We start from the raw sequence: 21,593 nt of genomic DNA on the forward strand, positions 1-21,593 counted from the left end.
TCGCCCGGCTAGTTTTTTTGTATTTTTAGTAGAGACGGGGTTTCACCGTGTTAGCCAGGATGGTCTCGATCTCCTAACCTCGTGATCCGCCCGTCTCGGCCTCCCAAAGTGCTGGGATTACAGGTGATTTCACTGATCTTATCAAAGGTTGTTAGATTGACTTCCCAGGACAATGATGTTTACTTTTAGGAAAATCTGCCCTCAGCTTCCTCCCCCATTTTGGTCGAGATTTCACAGCATTTAGCAGGTATCTCATAGTTTGTAGTTTGGGATTAAAGGCTGTCTTTTTATTTCATTGAAGATGGGATTCTCTTCCTCTGGTTTTTATGTTTTATTATTTAGGGCAGAAGAGTAGAACATATACCTTTCCACTGCTATTCTCCAAAGATATTCTGATTCTCAGAGGGAATCATTTTCAGTTTTTCAAGCTTTTCCATCTCACTGTATCTTATTAAACAAAAATTATGGAAGGCCATTGTTTTGGACTGAGCTCCTGTACTAAGCCCCAACAAACCAGACCAAATAGAGATGGAGTCACTCATGCTAAATGCTGCATAATCAAACTGAAGCTTTAAGGGAGCAGGTAGATCCCCAAAGAGACCACTTTTTCCCTTGAAAACAGGAGATTACAGTCTACATGAATCAGTGTAATAAGGAAGTCCCCTCTGTTTTAATCTTTACCAAAAAAAAGTAACCTGAAGTAACTTTATGTTACTAATCAGCTTTTTTCCCCCTATTGTTCTGTTTCCTTGTTCCCACCTTATAAAATCCATAGTTCTGCCCTGGTCTGTTTTACAGAATAGAGGCTAACCTGACTCATGAATTGTGAGTAAAAGTCACTTTTACTAAATTTGTCGTAATTTTGTCTCTTGACAGTCTCTAAGTAACATGCTTTACATTGCTACTTCTTGTGTTTTAAATTGTAGATACTATTTATTGGTTTTCTCCTCCTCCTCCTCTACCTTTTCCTCCTTCTCCTCCTACTACCATGGAGGAAATAGCTCTCTTTCATAACGTACTCCCGCACCCACACGGGAACATCTCACACCCAATATATTTATATTAGTAGTAAGATTATCACTATTGTTTACCTGATTATGACGGTGTAGATGTTATTTGTAGCAGAACTCTGTAGCATACCTGTGATTATTTTTCCTTTTCTAAACAATTTTTTGTTTTCCCTTGGAATTATTTTATTTTTTAAAGTTGGCTAAATTTTACTGACTTATTATAAATCTTCTCCCCATGCATTCAGTTTTGTCTCCTAGAAGAATTATTTGGAAGAACCTCCTTACTTGATCTAGTTTGGACTAGTTGTACTCTCGACCAGCTGCTCAGTGTCGTTCATTTGGGGATTTCCCTTCAGCATCTATTGGGGAAGGGGTCCCTTTACCTCCTTCTTGTGTTGGAATGTTTGTTTCCTAAATTCTTGTGGTTTTTGCTGTTTTGGCTTCCTGCTTTGTTTTGGTATTTTGGCTACATTCCCAACTAGCTTTTTGAGAAAGGTGAACAAGAGATAAAATTGTTAAAGCCTTGTGCATATTTGAAAAATGTCTTTATTCTCCTGTCACTTCATTGGCACTTTGGCTGATTATAGAATTTTTGGTTAGAAATCACTTTCTTTCTGAGTTTTTCTTCATTGTCTTCTACTCTCTAGCATTACCCTTGATGGTTACCATTCTGAATTTTGACCCTTTTTATGAAATTTACATTTAAGCTTGCTGAATATTTTGCTTATCCCCATAGTTGTGAAATTTTCCAAGAAGTTCCTTAATTTGGTTATATTTCAATCTGAAAATAACCTTCAGTTTGAAATTTTCCTAAAAATTTTCTTTGATTGTTTTCTTGTTTGCTTTCTCTTTCTGGAACTTCTGGTTTTTAGATGCTGAACTTTCTGGGTGAGTTCTGTAATTTCATTATGTTTTCTGTTTCTTAATTTTTTTATTTTATTTATTTATTTATTTATTTTCTGGGGAGAGTTCCTCAATTTTATGTTCTAACTTTTCCATTGAGTTTTTAATTTCTGCTGTTTTATTTTTGATTTCTAATAGCTCCTCTCTTTTTTTGGTCCTCTATTTCTTATTTTGGCCACATCTTGACCTTGTTTCATGCATGTATATTCCCCTTAATTCTTTGATTTTATTGAGTTTTTTTTTTTTAACATTTTCTTTTTTTCTGCACAACTTTTGTTTCTTCCAACTTGCTTTTTTCGCATTTGTTCTTTGACCTTGGATTCCTATTATAATTTTTCCTCAATTGTCTGGTGATCCTTGGCTTCCTCTCATTTATCAGAGTGGGACTTTAAAAAGTCAGTTGAGCTGGGCGTGGTCATGTGCACCTGTAGTTTCAGCTACTTGGGGAGGCTGAGGCAGGGAGTTCACTTGTGCCCAGGAATTTGAGTCCAGCCTAGGTAACATAGCCAGACCTCTTCTTGTTAAAAAAAAAAAAAAGAAAAAAGTGTCAATTGGAAGCTTCATGCATGGTAGTGGGGCCTTGCTAACTGTGGGCTTAACTATAGGGTAGTCTGGCTGTGCCATTTTTAGGGGGACACTTCTATGTCTGTGTCTTCAAGACTTTTCTCTTAGTCCAGTCCTGATGTCCTGGAGCCAGATGGAAGAAGACAGCTGAGTAGCCTCATCATTGTTATGTACACTTGTACAGTTTCCCTTAAGCTCCTCCTTTTCAGTGTGATAATCCCAGCCGCAACTGTACTTAGTCTCTCCCAGGATAGAGACCCTACGTTTTATAGTCTTCAGAAATAAACCTCTAGTTTTCTCCCAGGGTTGAGGAGGGTTAGTCACCTAGATCTATATGACATGGAAGTGGAGAGGATCGGGGACTGTGTTTCTTTCTTTTTTTTTTTTAGTTATACTTTAAGTTCTAGGGTACATGTGCACAACATGCAGGTTTGTTACATATGTATACATGTGCCATGTTGGTGTGCTGCACCCATTAACTCGTCATTTGCATTAGGTATATCTCCTAATGCCATCCATCCCTCCCCCCTCCCCCTACCCGACAGGCTCTGGTGTGTCATGTTCCCCTTCCTGTGTCCAAGTGTTCTCATTGTTCAATTCCCACCTATGAGTGAGAACATGCGGTGTTCTTGCGATAGTTTGCTGAGAATGATGGTTTCCAAGAATAATGGTTTCCAGCTTCATCCATGTCCCTACAAAGGACACGAACTCATCCTTTTTTATGGCTGCATAGTATTCCATGGTGTGTATGTGCCACATTTTCTTAATCCAGTCTATCATTGATGGACATTTGGGTTGGTTCCAAGTCTTTGCTATTGTGAATAGTGCCGCAATAAACATACATGTGCATGTGTCTTTATAGCAGCATGATTTATAATCCTTTGGATATACACCCAGTAATGGGATGGCTGGCTCAAATGGTATTTCTAGTTCTAGATCCTTGAGGAATCACCACATGGTCTTCCACTATGGTTGAACTAGTTTACAGTCCCACCAACAGTGTAAAACTGTTCCTGTTTCTCCACATCCTCTCCAGCACCTGTTGTTTCCTGGCTTTTTAATGATTGCCATTCTAACTGGTGTGAGATGGTATCTCATTGTGGTTTTGATTTGCATTTCTCTGATGGTGAGTGATGATGAGTGTTTTTCCATGTGTCTGTTGGCTGCATAAATGTCTTCTTTTGCAAAGTGTCTGTTCATATCCTTTGCCCACTTTTTGATGGGTTGTTTGTTTTTTCTTGTAAATTTGTTTGAGTTCTTTGTAGGTTCTGGATATTAGCCCTTTGTCAGATGAGTAGATTGCAAAAATTTTCTCCCATTCTGTAGGTTGCCTGTTCACTCTGATGGTAGTTTCTTTTGCTGTGCAGAAGCTCTTTAGTTTAATTAGTTACCATTTGTCAATTTTGGCTTTTGGTGCCAGGGGACTCTGTTTCTTAAACTGATTTGCCAAAAATTCTTTTGCTTTAATCCCTTCTTCATCACCACTTCTAGAAATACCATATTCTGCTGATTCTTGAGTTATTTGGAGGTTTTGCAGAAGAAATTGAGTTGTTTCCAGGCTTCACCTCAGCGGGGCCGGCCACATATTTATTTGTTTTCCAGTTTCCAAAATTCTATTGTTTTTTCCTTTTTTTGTTTTCTATTTCCTTGAGAGTCAGTTCCTTAACAACAACAACAGAACTGTTTTTAATGGAATTTCAGGAAGGAGCCAATGCAAAGTGTGCATTCAGCACTCTATCTGTGGCTGGAAGTCTACATGAGGAGACTTTTCCTTCATTTGTGTCTCTCTGAACTTTAGTAGTTTTCTTGGCCAGGACTTCCCATTGGCCAGTGAATTATAACAACAGTGGTGGACTTTAATTGTATGGGATAGAAGGGTAGGGAGAGCCTGTAAGTAGGAACTAGGAGACTTTTTTCTAGTCTTGGCTTGTGTGACCTTGAGTAAGCCATTTAACTTTTCCGAACTTCAGTTTCTTGAGGGAGATAGATTAGGTGTGAACTAAGATTCCTTTCAACTTAAATGGTGTGATTCTGTATAAGACAAGTAATCGCACATATAAGTCAGATAAGGTGATTTTTTTTTTTTTTAGACAGAGTCTTGCCCTTTTGCTCAGACTGGAGTGCGATGATGTGATCTTGGCTCACTGCAACTTCTGCCTCCCCAGTTTAAACGATTCTCCTGCCTCAGCCTCCCAAGTAGCTGGGACTACAGGCACCTGCCACCTCACCCAGCTAATTTTTATATTTTTAATAGAGATGGGGTTTTACCATTTTCACCAGGCTGGTCTTGAACCCCTGACCTCAAGTGATCCTCCTGCCTTGGCCTCCCAAAGTGCTGGGATTACAGGCATGAGCCACCACACATGAACAGATAAGGTGATTTTTTCCCCAGGACATTCATCATGAATGTTTTTTCTGCCCCTGATGTTGAGACCTTTTGCTTCTAGAACTGCCTATGAGTCCCGCCCCATTTATCCTTGTGGGCCTTCCAAAAGTCTGCCTTCCATTTGTTAACAATGGTATTGCTCACTGTATTGGGAACTACATGTTTGCACATGGCCCGTTTATGAGAGCATTGCTTGCTTTTCCCTGGTATCCATTCTTATAAGTTGTCATTTTCACCCTTGAAAATGTGTTGCACAAAGATGAAAAGATAATTTCCAAAGAAATGGTACTTGCATTCTGACAGTTTCTTAGGAAAGAAGGATGGAGTGCCAAAATTTTAATATGGAATAAGGAAGACCAACTTAGATGCAAAAGGGGCAAGAGCTTTTCTGTGACTCCTTAGCTTAAGGTGGCTATTGGGTTAATTAGTTCTGTGATTTAGCTGCTACTGAGAGGCTACTGTAGACACTGGGAGTGGGATTAAGAGGTTCAAGAGCCCAGTGTCTTCCTTTAAGATAGTGGCTCTCAATTCTATCTGTACATGAAATCGTGATGCCCAGGGCTCCTCCCCAGACCAACCGAATAAAAAAATCTGGAAGTGGAGCCTAGACATCTGTATTAAAATGAAATTCCCTAGGTGATTCTAATACACACTTAAGGTTGAGAACCATTCCTTAACAGCTAAGTGAGAATTAAAAATATGTATATTAATTGCTGTAGACATAGCAGAATATGATTAGCTCTATGATGAGTGACAGAAATTATGGCCCAGGAGTTGGAAGGTTTTTAATTAATAGGAGTCATTAGGAGAGACTACATCAAGGAGGGGAATTCTGAGCTGGTATAGTCTTCATAGGTGGAAAGTAGAGAGTCCACTAGGCCAGGGAGTGAATGCTGTGAGGGGAATCTCTGGAGATTTGGAAGACTATTTTGATTGGAATATGGTGGAAGTAAAGATGGGCCAGTAGGCCTCAGCCAGAATGTGGACAGTCTCTGGTGTCAGACCAAGGAATTTTAGCTTTACTCTGCAGGTCGCGGGGAGGCACTGAGGATTTCTGATGAGTGAAATGACAGTGCTGAATTTCTGTAGTTTGATCCAATGGGAGTGATGGATAGGTAGTTTGAATAAAAGGAGGCAAGAACTTGAGGAAATGAAGACCAATTGGAAAGCTACTCTCATGGTCCAGATATGGGATTGTAATGCTCTGAGCGAGGAAAATAACCGTGGAATTAAAAATGATGATAAACATTTGTGTAGTGTTTTCATAGTCAGTTCTTGCCCATATCTCATTTAAACCTCACACTGACCTTGTGGTCTTTCCTTACATACTTTATAAATGAAGGAACTGATGTTCAGAGTGAAGCTGTTATAAAGGAACCTTACAGAAAATGGAGGGGCCTGATTGGATGATGACCAATCAGTAATAGGAAATTAAAGGGTGCGTTGGAGGTGTTGAATTGGGTATGAAGATGGTGGAATTCCTCAGTGGCTAACCCCGTCTAGTTACCGGCCGTGCTGTCAGAGAGCCACTTAATGCTGTTCATGTGACTCTTCTTGCCTCTGTCCTTTAGTATGCAGTTATTTATTTATTTATTTATTATTATTATTTTTTGAGACAGAGTTTTGCTCTTGTTGCCGAGGCTGGAGTGCAAGGTGGTGAGATCTCGGCTTGCTGAAACCTCCATCTCCCAGGTTCAAGCGATTCTCCTGCCTCAGCCTACCAAGTAGCTGGGATTGCAGGCGCCTGCCACCATGCCCAGCTAATTTTTTGTATTTTTAGTAGAGATGGGATTTCACCATGTTGGCCAGGCTGGTCTTGAACTCGTGACCTCAGGTGATTCACCCACCTCAGCCTCCCAAAGTGCTGGAATTACAGGCGTAAGCCACCGCTCTCAGCCTATTTATTCTTTTTTTTTGAGACAAAGTCTTGTTCTGTCACCTAGGTTGGAGTGCAGTGGTGCTGTCTGGCTCACTCCAGGCTCCGCCTCCCGCGTTCAAGTGATTCTCTTGCCTCAGCCTCCTGAGTAGCTGGGATTACAGGCATGCGCCACCACACCCAGCTAATTTTTGTCATTTTAGTAAAGACGAGGTTTTGCCATGTTGGCCAGGCTGCTCTTGAACTCCTCACCTCAAGTAATCTACCCAAAGTGCTGGGGTAATAGGCATGAACTACTGTGCCCAGCCACAGTTACTTCTTTAAAGGCACTGTGGAGGCAAGCAAAGGAGCGGCTGTTGTTAGTTCCACTTGTCTCAAATATTAATCTTCAGGCCTTTTTTTGAATATCTTTGGGTTTTCAGATAGTTAAATAGTGTTGAATTTTAAAAGGCTTAGTCTAGGTATGGATAGTCTGGAGTTAGAGGGCTGAGACTTTCTTATCCAGGTGGACTCTGCCCTGAGCAGGTTAAGTATGACTGGTGGGTTTCCATTTCTCCTGTGGTGGAGACAGGAGCCATTGGGAAGATAACTCTGGAGCATGGTAGTATAGACACCAGAGAACATCCCTGTGGCACTGGTAACTAGGATGCTTCATTGAGATTACATCCTTATCAGAGCTGGAGTATGAATCATATCCACCACTATGCTAATTCATTTTGGTCATGAGTCTGCTGTGTCTGTAAGGTTGTCTGTTTTGTGAACCAAGATCCTGAAGCAATTCAAATGCTAGTGTAAATCAGCCACGCAGTGGACGAAATGTGCTTTTCCATCTGAGATATTTGTTCCCTGCAATCAAACAGTAGGAGTGTACCAGAAAGCTAAGGGTAGTAGGAGGTAAGAAGGAATGAATCATCATCATGAAGAATCTTGATTAGATTTCTCCCATGAAATGATGAGACGTGGAGGAGCAGGATGGAGACTGGAAAAGGAGAGGAGGTTGAATTTTTGTGCCCCAGGCATTCTCAGTTCGGGCACAGAGATCAACACTCATCTGCTCCAGCAGGGGTGAGGGTGAAGCCAATTTTGGTAATTTGAAATGGCAACATCCATAGAAAATTAAACTGTCACATTTTAACTGTTTCTTTTTTCACTGTAGAATACTGGGATCTTCAGTGGCAGGAGAAGGAGTAATCAGAAGACGGAGATGAATTTTAACACTATTTTGGAGGAGATTCTTATTAAAAGATCACAGCAGAAAAAGAAGACATCGCCCTTAAACTACAAAGAGAGACTTTTTGTACTTACAAAGTCCATGCTAACCTACTATGAGGGTCGAGCAGAGGTAGGAGACAATTACGATTTACTTTGCTGCTTTCTGTGTGGATAACGATTTTATAATATTGCCTCCCTCTCCAATCTTATTGAAAATGCTTTGGGTTAATGAAGTAATGATTTATTATCATTTGGATTTGAAAGATGAAGTTTAGAATATAGATATAAATCAACAAATCTGTTAATTATAGGTTTATTATGGTTAACCTACTGAATTAATCTATTAGATTACATTACTTTTAGATCCTCATGGAATTTGTAAGGTGTATTGTACATATAGCTCTCTCCTGTAAACAGCCTATTATGTATCAAAGTCTTCTTTAGCAAATATAAATTGTATCCATGTCCATTGCCTTATATGAATATTTCTTCATTATTAAGTAGAAGTTACTTAAAACTGGTTAGTGATTTGGTGGACTCAACACGTTATCGAAGTTGACCTAAAGCAGAGTTTTTAAACATTCATTGTTTTTGTGATAAGTAGCTACTACAAAGTTCCCTTGATGGCAGCAGGGAGAAAGCAGCTCACTAAAAAACCTGGCCAGTGAGCACATGGCACAGGCGAATGTAAAGCACACTCCTGGCTTGTGGGTGGCTTAGCTTCTCCTTCCACGGCTAGATGAGGCCTTGAACGTGCGGTCACCTCTGATTCTTTTGCTCCTGACATGTTGGGTGTGGCATTTGCTAGTACTGCCACGTACTGCCATCTCTGCTAGAAATATCCTTGGGTTCCTGGGAATGACCAGGGGCTGAGTTGCCCATGGTTAACCATATGCTGTTATGCAGTTGGTTTCAGTGGACTGTTGGTGATCCTGGTTTAGTTTTATTTTCTTTTTCTTGTTGTTGTTGTTGTTTTTTGTTTTGTTTTTGTTTTTTTTGAGACAGTGTCTTGCTCTGTTGCCAGGCTAGAGTACAGTGATACGATCTCAGCTCACAGTAACCTCCATCTCCGGTTCAAGCAATTCTCCCGCCTCAGCCTCCCAAGTAGCTGGGATTTACAGGCACACGCCACCACACTCGGCTAATTTTTGTGTTTTTAGTAGAGATGGGGTTTCACCATATTGGCCAGGCTGGTCTTGAACTCCTGACCTCAAGTGATCCACCCACCTGGGCCTCCCAAACTGCTGGGATAACAGGCATGAGCCACCGCACCCGGCCCTGGTTTAGTTTTAATTCTGTTTTTTTTTCTAGAGTATTTTCCTCAGAAGTTGATTTAGTTGTATTTTTTTTCTACCACTAATTTCTCTGTGGTTTGGTTTCCCCCATTTTACATGGAATGGCATTGTGTCTCATGATGGTCCTCAACTCTTAATTTCTGCTGTGGCTTGTCATTGTGACCTGTGGTATTCTGCAGGTTCATGTAATTTAGGACCATACTCCTTTATCCTTAAGTCCCCCAAATGCTGAAAACCAAAACCTCAAAACTCTTAGTTACAAAACCTGTGTGTGTGTATATGTATGTGTATATGTGTGCAGAAATATTAATGTATTTGATTATGTGGAGCTGCCGTAGTCCCTGCTGGGACTATTATGTAATATATGGTATATGTGCTATATTTGCTTTGTTAAATCTAAAAAATTAAAAAATCCAAAAGTGTTTTGGACAAGGACTGTTACCAGAAATGTGAATTATTTTGAAACCTAAAACAGATTTTAAGGGAAACATTTACACATTTTTGCTATATGGTAATAATTTGTTATAATTTGATTTTAATATGTAGTTGACTCTTGAACAATGCAGGTAAGGGACACCAACCCTCGTGCAGTCAAAAATCTGCATATAGCTTTTGACTGCCCCCAAACCTAACTACTAATAGCCTACTGTTGACTGGAAGTCTTACTGAGGACATGAACAGATCAATCTTCTGATTTCCATCTCCCTATCCCTGGAAGCTGCGATTCAAAAAAGAATGTGAGGGCCAGTCGTGGTGGCTCATGCCTGTAATCCAGCACTTTGGGAAGCTGAGGTGGGGGGATCACTTGAGGTCAGGAGTTCGAGACGAGCCTGGCCAACGTGGTGAAACCCCGTCTCTACTAAACATACAAAAAAAAAGTAGCTGGGCGTGATGGTGGGTGCCTGTAATCCCAGCTACTCTGGAGGCTGAGGCAGAAGAGTTACTTGGAGCCAGGAAGCAGAGGTTGCAGGGAGCTGAGGTTGTACCACTGCACTCCAGCCTGGGCAACAGAGCGAGACTCCCATCTAAAAAAGGAAAAATAAGAAAGAGAAAAAAAGGATGTGACATGAGTAATCTCTGCAAATCAACAGATTTTTCAAAATAATTTTTGTTAAAAACTGTGACTCCGGAAGTAAATTAGAACCCCAGGGGCCATTCAGGAATAAAATAGCCCTAGATATATTTAGTTTTATTGTTCATAGTTCTCCTATTTTCAATAGAAAAACAATGAGTAGGCTATTGATTGATCTAGTAACTGTGATTTGTGGTTTCTTTGTGGCCACCAAGTGCCACTAATACTCTGTTAAAACTCTCAGTTCATAATGTCAGACAGAAGACATCCATCTTCTCCTTATTCCCTGGACAGCTTCTTCAACATGATGACAGCAAGCTTTTCTTGAAATTCTTCCTATTATGTAATAAACCTTTCTGTGCTTTTTGAAATATGCTGAAAATCCTATTCTAGATGACAAGAAATTCACTTAAACCATTTCCTCAGTCTAATTTTGTAAAACCTGTATTTCAATTTCTGCTGTGGATCATTCTTTAGTTTGTCCTCCTTTCTCTCTGGTAGTTAGTTAATTCATGTATATTTCCTCATATTCCAGTGAACTGAAAAAAGATCTTCCTGGAAGTTTATATTATTTGATCCTATTCAGGATAACACAGAGCACAGGACACTGGAGGTGTTATAAGTGATGTTGCTTTCTAGTCAGGGGGCTAAATGACACAGGAAACAGACCACCTGATGTTTCAGTGGAGGCTCTGTGGGATAATGAGATGGGAGCCAGGGAGGAGCAGTGCCGGAGTTTGATCAGGAAAAAGATCTACAAATAATAGTGAAAGAGAAAACGAGGAATCGATTTCTATAGGTTGAGATTTGAATTTTAAAAATTGAAGTAGTATGTAAATTTGCAACTATTGTTAGCTAAGAAATCAGGAATTTTTAGAATTGGACTTTGGAGCTGTTAATTTGGTTGGCTTTTTGTTTGTTGTACTGCCCAGCATGGAAACTGGCAAATAACTTACAAAGTTGAAGGAATGGGGAAACTCATTGTGCCAGGGATCCCAACTCCACCTGCACGTTCAGTGATTCACTGTGACAGCTCACAGGACTCAGCACTGAGTCATACTCATAACTATGATTTATTACAGCAAAAGGATACAAAGTAAAATCAGCAAAGGCAAAAGGCATGTGGGGCCAGGCGTAAGCTTCCAAGAATCTTATCCCAGTAGAGTCCCAGAGGATGTGCATAATTCCTCCAGCATCAAATTGTGACAATTGTGAAATGTCGTGCTATTAGAGACTCAGTGCCCGAGGTTTTTGTTGGAGGCTGTGCCTAGTGTACCAAGGTTCCAGACTGCAGAAGGAAAGCAGGTCTTCAGCATGAACTACATTGTACAGTTTGGGTACAGTGAGCCACTTCATCAGTATTGGGAATAGTGGAACCCTCTCAAAGTCCAAGTTCCAAGATGCACGGCAAGGATAAGCCTTGTAAACAGGCCTTTCTTGGGACAGCAGCCTCGAACCTGCTGTGTTAGCTCTTTTCTGCACATTAGTAGTAAAAATGATACAATCTATTGAGCACTAAGTACAAGTTAACCACTGTGCTAAGTACTTTACATGCATTATTTCTCTTATTTCTCAAAAAATTCTGTATTGAGTCTTGTTAGACTTAATTTCAAAATGCAGAAGTAAGGCTTAGAAAGATTAAAAACTTGCACAACATACAGCCTACAAGAGATTGCACACACCTTCCAGAAATTGCAGGTGTATTTCTTCAAAGCCTATCTTTGAAATAATCTTGATATTTCAATGAAAATCTGAAAAAAAATTCTAAACATCTGAAGTTAGCGCTCCATAATACAGATAACATTTTATTTTAAAAGTTATATGGATATTTTTATTTGTTACTTTCAATTATAACTTTTTAAAAAAAATTTTCTTTGTGATGGAAGAGAATTAACACTTGAGAGGGTTTTTGTCCTGGATCTACCACTGTCTCGTTGGACTTTATAAAATAATTTTCTCCAATCTATAGTTTAAAACATTTTTTTTTTGCATATATATTGTCTTTATACTTTCTTCAAATAAATTTTTTTTTTTTTTTTTTTTTGAGACGGAGTCTTGCTCTGTCGCCCAGACTAGAGTGCTGGAGTGCAGGGGCACTATCTCGGCTCACTGCAAGTTCTGCCTCCCGGGTTCACGCCATTCTCCTGCCTCAGCCTCCCCAGTAGCTGGGACTACAGGCGCCCGCCACTACGCCCGGCTAAGTTTTTGTATTTTTTAGTAGAGATGGGGTTTCACTGTGTTAGCCAGGATGGTCTCGATCTCCTGACCTCATGATCCGCCCGCCTCGGCCTCCCAGGGTGCTGGGATTACAGGTATGTGCCACTGCGCCCAGCCCAAATTAATTTTTAAATTTATAATTGACACATAATATCTTTTCACACTCTTAACTCCTGTGTTTCATCAGCATTTCAACCCCAACACACATTGGATCTGTTACCAGTTACTATTGTATCGGTCAGCATTCTCCAGAGAAACTGAACCAAAAGAATATATATAGGATACTGTGTATGTATATATATGTGTGTGTGTGTATGTATGTACATAAAAGGAGATACATTGTGAGGTATTGGCTCACACAATTGTGGAGGCCAAGAAGTTCCACAATCTGTTCTCTACAAGCTGGAGGCCCAGGAAAGCTGGTGATGTAGTTCAGTCTGAGTCTGAAGGCCTGAGAACCGTGACAGCCAATGCTGTGAATCCCAGTCTGAGGACAGGAGACAATGAGATGGGATGTTTCAGCCCAAGTAGTGAGGCAGGAAAAAAGGGGTGAATTCCTCTTTCCTTACCTTTTGTTCTCTTCAGGGTTGGATGATGCCTGCTCACAGTGGGGAGGTCAGTTTGCTTCCTGAGTCCACAGATTCAAACGCTGATCTCACTAGGAAACACTCTCACAGACACACTCAGAAGCAATGTTTAGTCTGGTTACCCCATGGCCCATTCAAGTTGACACATAAAATTAAGCATCATATTGGTGAATTCTCTCTATTGCAGGCTTATTGCAGCTCCCAACCCCAGTTTTAGGTGGATTACTGCCCTACTTGATCCAATTTCTGGATCTTCATCTTCAAAACCCATAGCTTCTCTAGGATCAAGTTAACATTCCTTAGTCTGGAATACAAGGTACTTGATGCAATTTTTTCTTCTTCTCTTCTTCCTCCTCTCCTGGCTGTGTCTCCTACTTACAGTTGCCCTTTCACATTGTGCCTTTGCTAATACTCTTCAATTTATTTGGAGTGACATACTCCTCTGCTTGCCTGCCAGGATCCATCTATCCAGCCACTGTCTATTTTAATCTATCAAAAATTTGTTGAGTGCCTGGGGAACACTTACCTATCTTTTCTAACATAGTTCAATCCCCATCTTCTCAGAAGCCTTTTCTGTCTCCCCCTGCCCAAAGTAGAATGGATCCTCCTCCCCTTTGTGCTCTGTACACATTTTTATTATGGTGTCTTGACTACCTGACTATGTACATATCTGTGTTACCTACTGGATTTTAAGCTCCCGTGATAGTGTAATATAATAAGAAATATACATTTTGGCAAGTCTCTTTCAGCCATAGCTATGTTTATGTTAATGAGGTGACTTTTGGAAAGTAATAGGTGACTTTAGGATGGGGGATCTTGTTGCCAGGGGAGCCAACCACATGATTAGAGGATTGGAACTTTCAGCCCCACCCTCCAACCTTTAGGGAGGGCAGAAGCACCAGAGGTTGAGCCAATAATCATTTATAGCCAAAGATTTAATCAATCATGCTTACGTAGTGAAGCCTCCATAAAAACCCTAACTGAAGGGGTTCATAGTGCTTCCAGATTCATGAACAAGAATGTGTGCATGTGCTAGAGGATGGTTGGATTAGTTGGTTCTCACACTGCTAATACAGCCATACCCAAGATTGGGTAATTTACAAAGAAAAGAGGTTTAAGTGACTCACAGTTCAGCATAGTTGGGGAGGCCTCAGGAAACTTACAATGGTAGCGGAAGGGGAAGCAAACACATACCTTTTCACATGGGGGCAGCAAGGAGAAGTGCTGAGCAAAGAGGGAAAAGCCCCTTATAAAACCATTAGATCTTGTGAGAACTCACCCACTATCAGGAGAACAGCAGCATGGGGGTAACCGCCCCAAGGATTCAATTACGTCTCACTGGGTCCCTCCCACAGCACGTTGGGGATTATGGGAACTACCATTCAGGATGATATTTGGGTGCAGACACAGCCAAACCATATAAGTGGTATAACCCAAACTCCATGGAGACAGAAGCTGCTGTGCTTGGGACTCTTCTGGACCTCACCCTGTGTATCTCTTCATCCTGTTGTTCATTTGTATCCTTTAAAATATCCTTGTAATAAGTTGGTAATAGTAAGTACACTTTCCTTGGGTTCTGTGATTTGTCCCAGCAAATTCTTGAACCCAAGGAGGGGGTTGTGGGAACCTCCATATGTAGCCAAGTCAGACAGGAGTTGTGGTAACCTGGGGATCCACTACTTGTGATTGACATCTGAAGCGGAGGGCAGTATTCCGGGAGTGATCCTTTGGTCTGTGGGGTCTGTCTTAATTCTGAGCAGTTAGTGTCGGAATTGAGTTAAATTGTAGGACACTCAATTGGAGTGTGCCAAGAGTTGGAGAGTTGGCTGGTGTGGATACCCCACCCCCTGCCACACATTTGGTGTCAGAAGTGCTGAGGGAGTATAGAAGAAGTATTTTTCTTTTCTTTTCTTTTTAGCTGTGTATTAGTCCATTTGTATTGCTATAAAGAAATACTTGAGGCTGGGTAATTTATAAATAAAAGAGGTTTATTTAGCTCACTGTTCTGCATGCTGTACAAATCGCATGGTGCCAGCATCTGCTTCTGATGGGGCCTTAGGAAACTTACAATCATGATGAAAGGCAAAGGGGACCTGGTGTATCACATGATGAGAGCAAGCAAGAGAGATGCCATGCTCTTTTAAAACAACCAGGTCTCACGTGAACTCAGAGTGAGAACCCATTCATCAACATCTAGGAGGGCACCAGGCCATTCATGAGGGATCTGCCCCCTATGACCCAAACCACCTCCCACTAGGTCCACTTCCAACAATGGGGATTATATTTTAGCATGAGATTTGGAAGGGACAAATCGCCAAACCATATCAAGCTCTTTGAGGACAGGGTTCATATCCATCTTTGTATTTCTGTGGGCCTAGGGCAGAGTGAGTACTCAGAACACATTGCATGGCTGGATACACTGGATATCCTAGAGATGGGGAGATGGGGAGACCTCAATCCCAAATGTATTTAGGATTGAGGTCTCCCCATGTCCCCATCTCTAGGATAAATTTAGGATTTATGTATGTCGTGAACCATGACATAAATGTATGTTGTAAACCATGACAATCAGAAAGGTTGTCATACTGCTAATAGGTAGAAGAATTAGAATTCGAACCTTGATATTCTGACTCTTAAGTTCAGTGCTCTTCCCAAAATGCCACAGGTGCCTTGCAGGGTCCAGCCCTATGGGGCATATTGGGTGTTCTCCCTGTGTGCAGAGACGCAAGATTGTTTAATAAATAAAGGCACAAGACAAAGAGATAAGGAAAAAGCAGCTGGGCCCAGGGGACCACTACCATTAAGACGCGGAGACTGGGAGTGGCCACAAACAGCTGGGCTCACTGATACTTATTGCACACAAGACAAGGGGGCTGAGTAAGGAAGATGAATCTTCTAAGTGATTGACAAGGTGAAGCAAGTCTCCTGATTACAGGATAGCGGGCCCTTCCCTTTTAGGTAGCCAAAGCAGAGAGAGAGAGAAGGCAGCATATGTTAGTGTTTTCTTTTCTGCACTTACAAGAAAGATCAAAGACTTTAAGACTTTCACTATTTCTTCTACTGCTATCTACTATGAACTTCAAAGAGGAACCAGGAGTACAGGAGGACCATGAAAGTGGACAAGGAGCATGACCATTGAAGCACAGCACCACAGGGAGGGGTTTAGGCCTCCGGATGACTGTGGGCAGGCCTGGATAATATCCAGCCTTCCACAAGAAGCTGGTGGAGCAGAGTGTTCCCTGACTCCTCCAAGGAAAGGGGACTTCCTTTCACAGTCTGCTAAGTAACAGGTGCCTTCCCAGACACTGGCATTACCACTTGACCAAGGAACCCTCAAGTGACCCTTATGCGGGTGTGACAGAAGTCTCACCTCTTGCCTTCTAGGTCACTTCTCACAATGTCCCTTCAGCACCTGACCCTATACCCACCGGTTATTCCTAGGTTATATTAGTAATGCAACAAAGAGTAATATTAAAAGCTAATGATCAATAATGTTTATAGTAATGATTGATAATTGTTCATGATCCTCTCTATATCTAATTTGTATTATAACTATTCTTATTCTAACTATTTTCTTTATTACACTGAAGCAGTTTGTGCCTTCAGTCTCTTGCCTCGGCACCTAGGTAATCCTCTCCGCCCACAGTGCCTCTCTTGTTTAATCTGGTTGTACCGAAATTGAGCATTCTCTTGTTATGAGATGCTTGAAACTTTAATCTTTTACCTAGGTTAACAAACATGATGGTGGAGGCAGGCAATCACTTACAAGTATGATGACATGAGTCTCTTAAACACCCTGGGAAATCTCTCATCTGTATAGGCTCTCCTGGGTCATATTGGATTTTTCTTGACCAGTCCTGGGAACCTGGAGACTTAGTGATACAGGGATAAGAGTCTGTTGAGGTTCTGAGATGATCTGATGTTTCTCCCTTAGTTATATCTGTACGTTAGGTAGTTCCCCAAGTGGAAACTATAGGTTTATTGGGTCCTTCTAATCTTTACCTGAAGGTTTGTATCTTTTAGCACTTCCTAGGGTTCTGGGGAGTTGGTGTGGAGTGGGAAAAGAATAATTTCTTGTACTACTGGGCCATTGGAAGCATCTGCATCAAATGATAGAGATTACCAGGCAGTCTACCAGCTTGTAAAAAGTGCTATGACTCTGGGAGGTGTGGTGTCTCAGGCCTGTGGTCCTGACACATAAGGAGGTAGAGAGTTTGAGACCAGGCTGGGTGACATAGCAAGCCATCTTCTATATAACAACAACAACAACAACAAAAGTGACATGACTCTAAATACTAAATATAATCGTTAGTGTGTGATGGAATTATTCTGGCTCTGGAAATTCTCAACTATATTATGCCTTGAAAACTCATGTTCTTAGACACTCAAGTTTCTTTGTTTCTGAAATTAGGTGGTATCGACTTTCTTCTTTGTGTCTCAGTTTCCTTTCTTGTATCTCTTCTCCCATTTCTGATTCATTATCTGTGTTTTTATTCTACTCTCCTGGATCTGACCTTTCTTGTCATTAATTACTTCAAGAGGCCATGATGCCAGGTCCGAAGTCCAAGGGTCTTACTCCTTTAGTTTGCCAAATTGTTTACCTTCCTTTAATGATATTCACTGTCTTTAGGAAGCTGAAATCTATTTAAGACAGAATAGGGGGATACTAACATTCCCTCCATCCATACCCTTAGACATTCTTTTTTATAACTACAGTACAGTAATCAAAATGTAGACATTTAACATTGATATACTGTTATTGAATCCGGAGATCCAGAGCTTATAGTCAAATTTCATTTGTTGTTCCACTGATGCCTGTATAGCTATTCCTCACCCTCCCTGCCCCTCCAGCCCCAAGTCCAGGATCTAATCCGTAATCACACATTGCATTCACTTGGTTAAGATATAAAGTTTTAAAATATCTATGGTGAGAGGAAGAGATAATATGGAAGAAATGCTGTCCTTTGTTACATACTATAAAATGCCAGCTGTCTCATGACTACTCAGTGATTTCATGTAAGAGTCCATACAATGACTTCACGTAAGAGTCCACAAACTTAAAAATCAGTATAGTCTATTCTCCTACTCTCATTGTCATGGTTATCATTAGGAGCTGAAGGTGCCCCTCCCCACTAAAGAAATTATTGTAGCATGGTTCACTAGGATGAGTAAAAATTACTTATTACTGGCTGGGCGCGGTGGCTCACACCTGTAATCCCAGCACTCTGGGAGGCCGAGGTGGGCGGATCACGAGGTCAGGAGTTAGAGACCAGCCTAACTAACATGGTGAGACCCCATCTCTACTAGAAATACAAAAATTAGCTAGGCGTGGTGGCAGGCGCCTGTAATCCCAGCTACTCGGGAGGCTGAGGCAAGAGAATCGTTTGAACCCGGGAGGCAGAGGTTTCAGTGAGCTGAGATCGTGCCATTCCACTCCAGCCTGGGTGACAAGGCAAGACTCCATCTCAAGAAAAAAAAACCCACTTGTTACTGTTGACTATCTCTCTCATTTCCTCCCCTTCTAGCTCAATTTTTTATTATTTTGTATTAGAACAGTTATCAGGCATGCAGAGCTTTTTATGGGGTAATTACTACTAAATGAAGAGGGGAGTTTAATCAAAGGTTTGGTCCTCCTGCAACTTAAGAGTAGAAGCAATAAACATATTCTAGATCTTGAAAAACACTCTTTGATCTAACTGTGATAGTTGTGTTTTATTCATTTGATTATTTGTATTATGATGCGACAAAGACTATATGAAAAATCAGCATTGTTGTTCAGAAATGGTATTACTTAATTTAATTTAGTTATAAGACTTGTCCCTCAGCAATTTTTAATGATATCAAAAAGTCAAGTTTTAAGCAAAGTTTTATTTAGCTATTTTCCCACTGAACATATTCAAGACTGTGCCATAGGAACTGAAGGCAATTACAAAAAGAATGATTCCTAGAATATTTGGAAAATGGCATTGTAGTTGAAATAAACATAGTGTTTCTACTCACACCTCTTCTCCTACCTGCCTATCTTGAAAAAAAATTGTCTTAATTTGAAATGTATATAACTTCTTGTATTTTTTTTAAAAAAGAACTGCATTTGACATCACAATTTATGTAACTTGAGTTGTATTTCTCCTTTTATGTTATGAACTACTGGGCTGAGGAATTCTTAGAAATCTTTGAAATTAATTCCTTGTAATGAATAGTTTCTAGTGAGTGTTTGTTTTGAAGATAGGGATGATAGCATTTACCCTGGAAGACAGTTTAAAAAGAGACCAAATTATGAGTGGAGGAATCCTTGGTGGCGAGAGTGTAGACCTGTATGCAGTTTTTTTTTGTTTGTTTTTTTTTCTCTGAAGGGTGGAGGTTGGGGAAGGCCACTTGGCCAAGGGTGAGAATGTGAGCAATGATGGGCAGAGAGAGTCTATTCAATGCAGAGGAAACAGCATGTGCTAAGACCCCCTTTCAAGGGGCTTAGTGTATTTGTGGAACTGTTCTGTTCTGAGGCCTATAAAGATTTGTAAAGCAAACAAGGGGATCCATACAAGGAGATAGTCGACTTGTTAGTAATAAGGAGGAATCATACAATTTTAGAACTTAAAGGGACTTTAAAGAATCACCTCCAGACTTTTCACTTGTGAAAACTGAAGATAAGATGATTTGCTCCAGGTCACCTAGTGAGCTGTTGTTAAGCCTGGACCCAAGCTCAGATTGGATATTTCTGGATCATGCTCTCTGAGTACACTACCTTAGTTCTGGAAAGGATGTGTCTGGGTTGCCAAGTGGATGAGGACACTAACTGTACAGTGTCAATAATATGGTTGTTATAATGGATACCATCTAGTGACTATTCAGACCCCTTTGCTTGCAAATACCGATGCTCTTTGTCTTACGATGGGGTTACCTCTTGATAAATCCATTGTAAGCCGAAAATGTATTTGGGACACCTACTGAACATTGTAGGTTAGCCTAGCCTACCTCAAATATGCTCAGAACACTTACATTAGCCTACAGTTAGGCCAAATCATCTAGCACAAGCCTATTTTATTTAATTAATTAATTATTTTTTTGAGACAAGGTCTCACTTTATCACCCAGACTGGAGTATAGTGGTGCAATCCCAGCTCACTGCAGCCTCTACCCCCCAGGCTCAAGTGATTCTCCTGCCTCAGCCTCCCAGATAGCTGGGATTATAGATGCATGCCACCACGCCTGGCTAATTTTTATATTTTTAGTAGAGATGGGGTTTTACCATGTTGGCCAGGCTGGTCTTGAACTCCTGACATCAAATGATCCACCCACCTCAGCCTCCCAAAGGAGTGGGATTACAGGCATGAGCCACTGCACCCAGCACAGGCCTTTTTATAATAAAGTGTTGAATATCTCATGTAACTTAAAAAATTATTTTAATTATTTTTATTTTTATTTTTTGAGATGGAGTCTCACTCTGTAGCCCAGGCTGGAGTGCAGTGGCATGATCTTGGCTTACTGCAACCTCTGCCTCCCAGGTTCAAGCGATTCTCCTGCCTCAGCCTCCCACATAGTTATTACAGGTATGCTCCACCTCGCCTGGCTAATTTTTGTATTTTTAATGGAGACAGGGTTTTTCCATGTTGGTCAGGCTGGCCTTGTACTCTTTACCTCTTGTCACCCACCCACCTCAGTCTCCCAAGGTGCTGGGATTACAGGCATGAGCCACTGTGCCCGGCCTAATTATTTTTATTTTCAAGACAGGTCTTGCTGTGTCATCCGGGCTGAAGTGCAGTGGTGTGATCTCAGCTCACTGCAACCACCATCTCCTGGACTCAAGCAATCCTCCCATGTCAGCTTTCCTAGTAGCTGAGACCACAGGCACATACCACCACGCCTGACTATTTTCTTGTATTTTTAGCAGAGATAGGGTTTTGCCATATTGCCTAGGCTGGTCTCAAAATCTTGAGCTCAAGTGATCCACCCGCCTTGGCCTCCCAAAGTGCTGGGATTACAGGTGTCAGCCACCATGCCCAGTTCTCATGTGATTTATTAAATACTGTACTAAAAGTGAAAAACAGAATGGTAGTATGGGTGCATGAATTATGGTTTCTACTGAACATGTATTGCTTTTGCATCATCATAAAGTTGAAAAATCATTAGGTCAAACCATAAGTTGGGACTCTCTGTTCTTGTCACTTTCCTACCTCTGAAGCTTTGGTCCTGCTGTGCCTAGCAGTTCTCCTTCTCCTGTCTATTTACCCAAGTCTCGTCTCAAATCCTTTTAAGTGAGAGGCTTTGTACACCCCTCTGGTTATACATGCCTTTCCCTTTCTGAATTCCTGTTTAAATTTAATTTCCTGTTAAATGTATATGTGTTATTATTATTGCTTTTTTTTTTTTTTTCTCACTGACTACATAATCTCCTTGAGGGAAGGAGTTGTTTTGTAATTTAAATAGATCACTCACAATACCTCATACCCATTAGCCTTTTAAAAAAGTTTTTGT

General features: G+C 40.9%; 1 protein-coding gene across 4 annotated transcripts in view; it reads left to right on the plus strand.

Annotated features, from left to right (window-relative positions):
* Positions 1-21,593, plus strand: part of TEC (tec protein tyrosine kinase) — a 132,666-nt gene that overhangs the window by 30,610 nt on the left and 80,463 nt on the right. For 3 of the 4 annotated variants that reach the window (XM_023224693.1, XM_023224695.1, XM_023224694.1), the window contains one exon: positions 7,896-8,081. In XM_023224693.1, the coding sequence (XP_023080461.1) occupies positions 7,944-8,081 (138 nt within the window). In that variant the 5' untranslated portion in view covers positions 7,896-7,943. Of the gene's footprint in view, positions 1-7,895; positions 8,082-21,593 lie in introns of those variants that run through there. The other variant, XR_002734200.1, reaches the window with a different exon arrangement.

The sequence above is a fragment of the Piliocolobus tephrosceles genome, chromosome 3 (assembly GCF_002776525.5).
Source record: "Piliocolobus tephrosceles isolate RC106 chromosome 3, ASM277652v3, whole genome shotgun sequence".
Lineage (NCBI taxonomy): Eukaryota > Metazoa > Chordata > Mammalia > Primates > Cercopithecidae > Piliocolobus > Piliocolobus tephrosceles.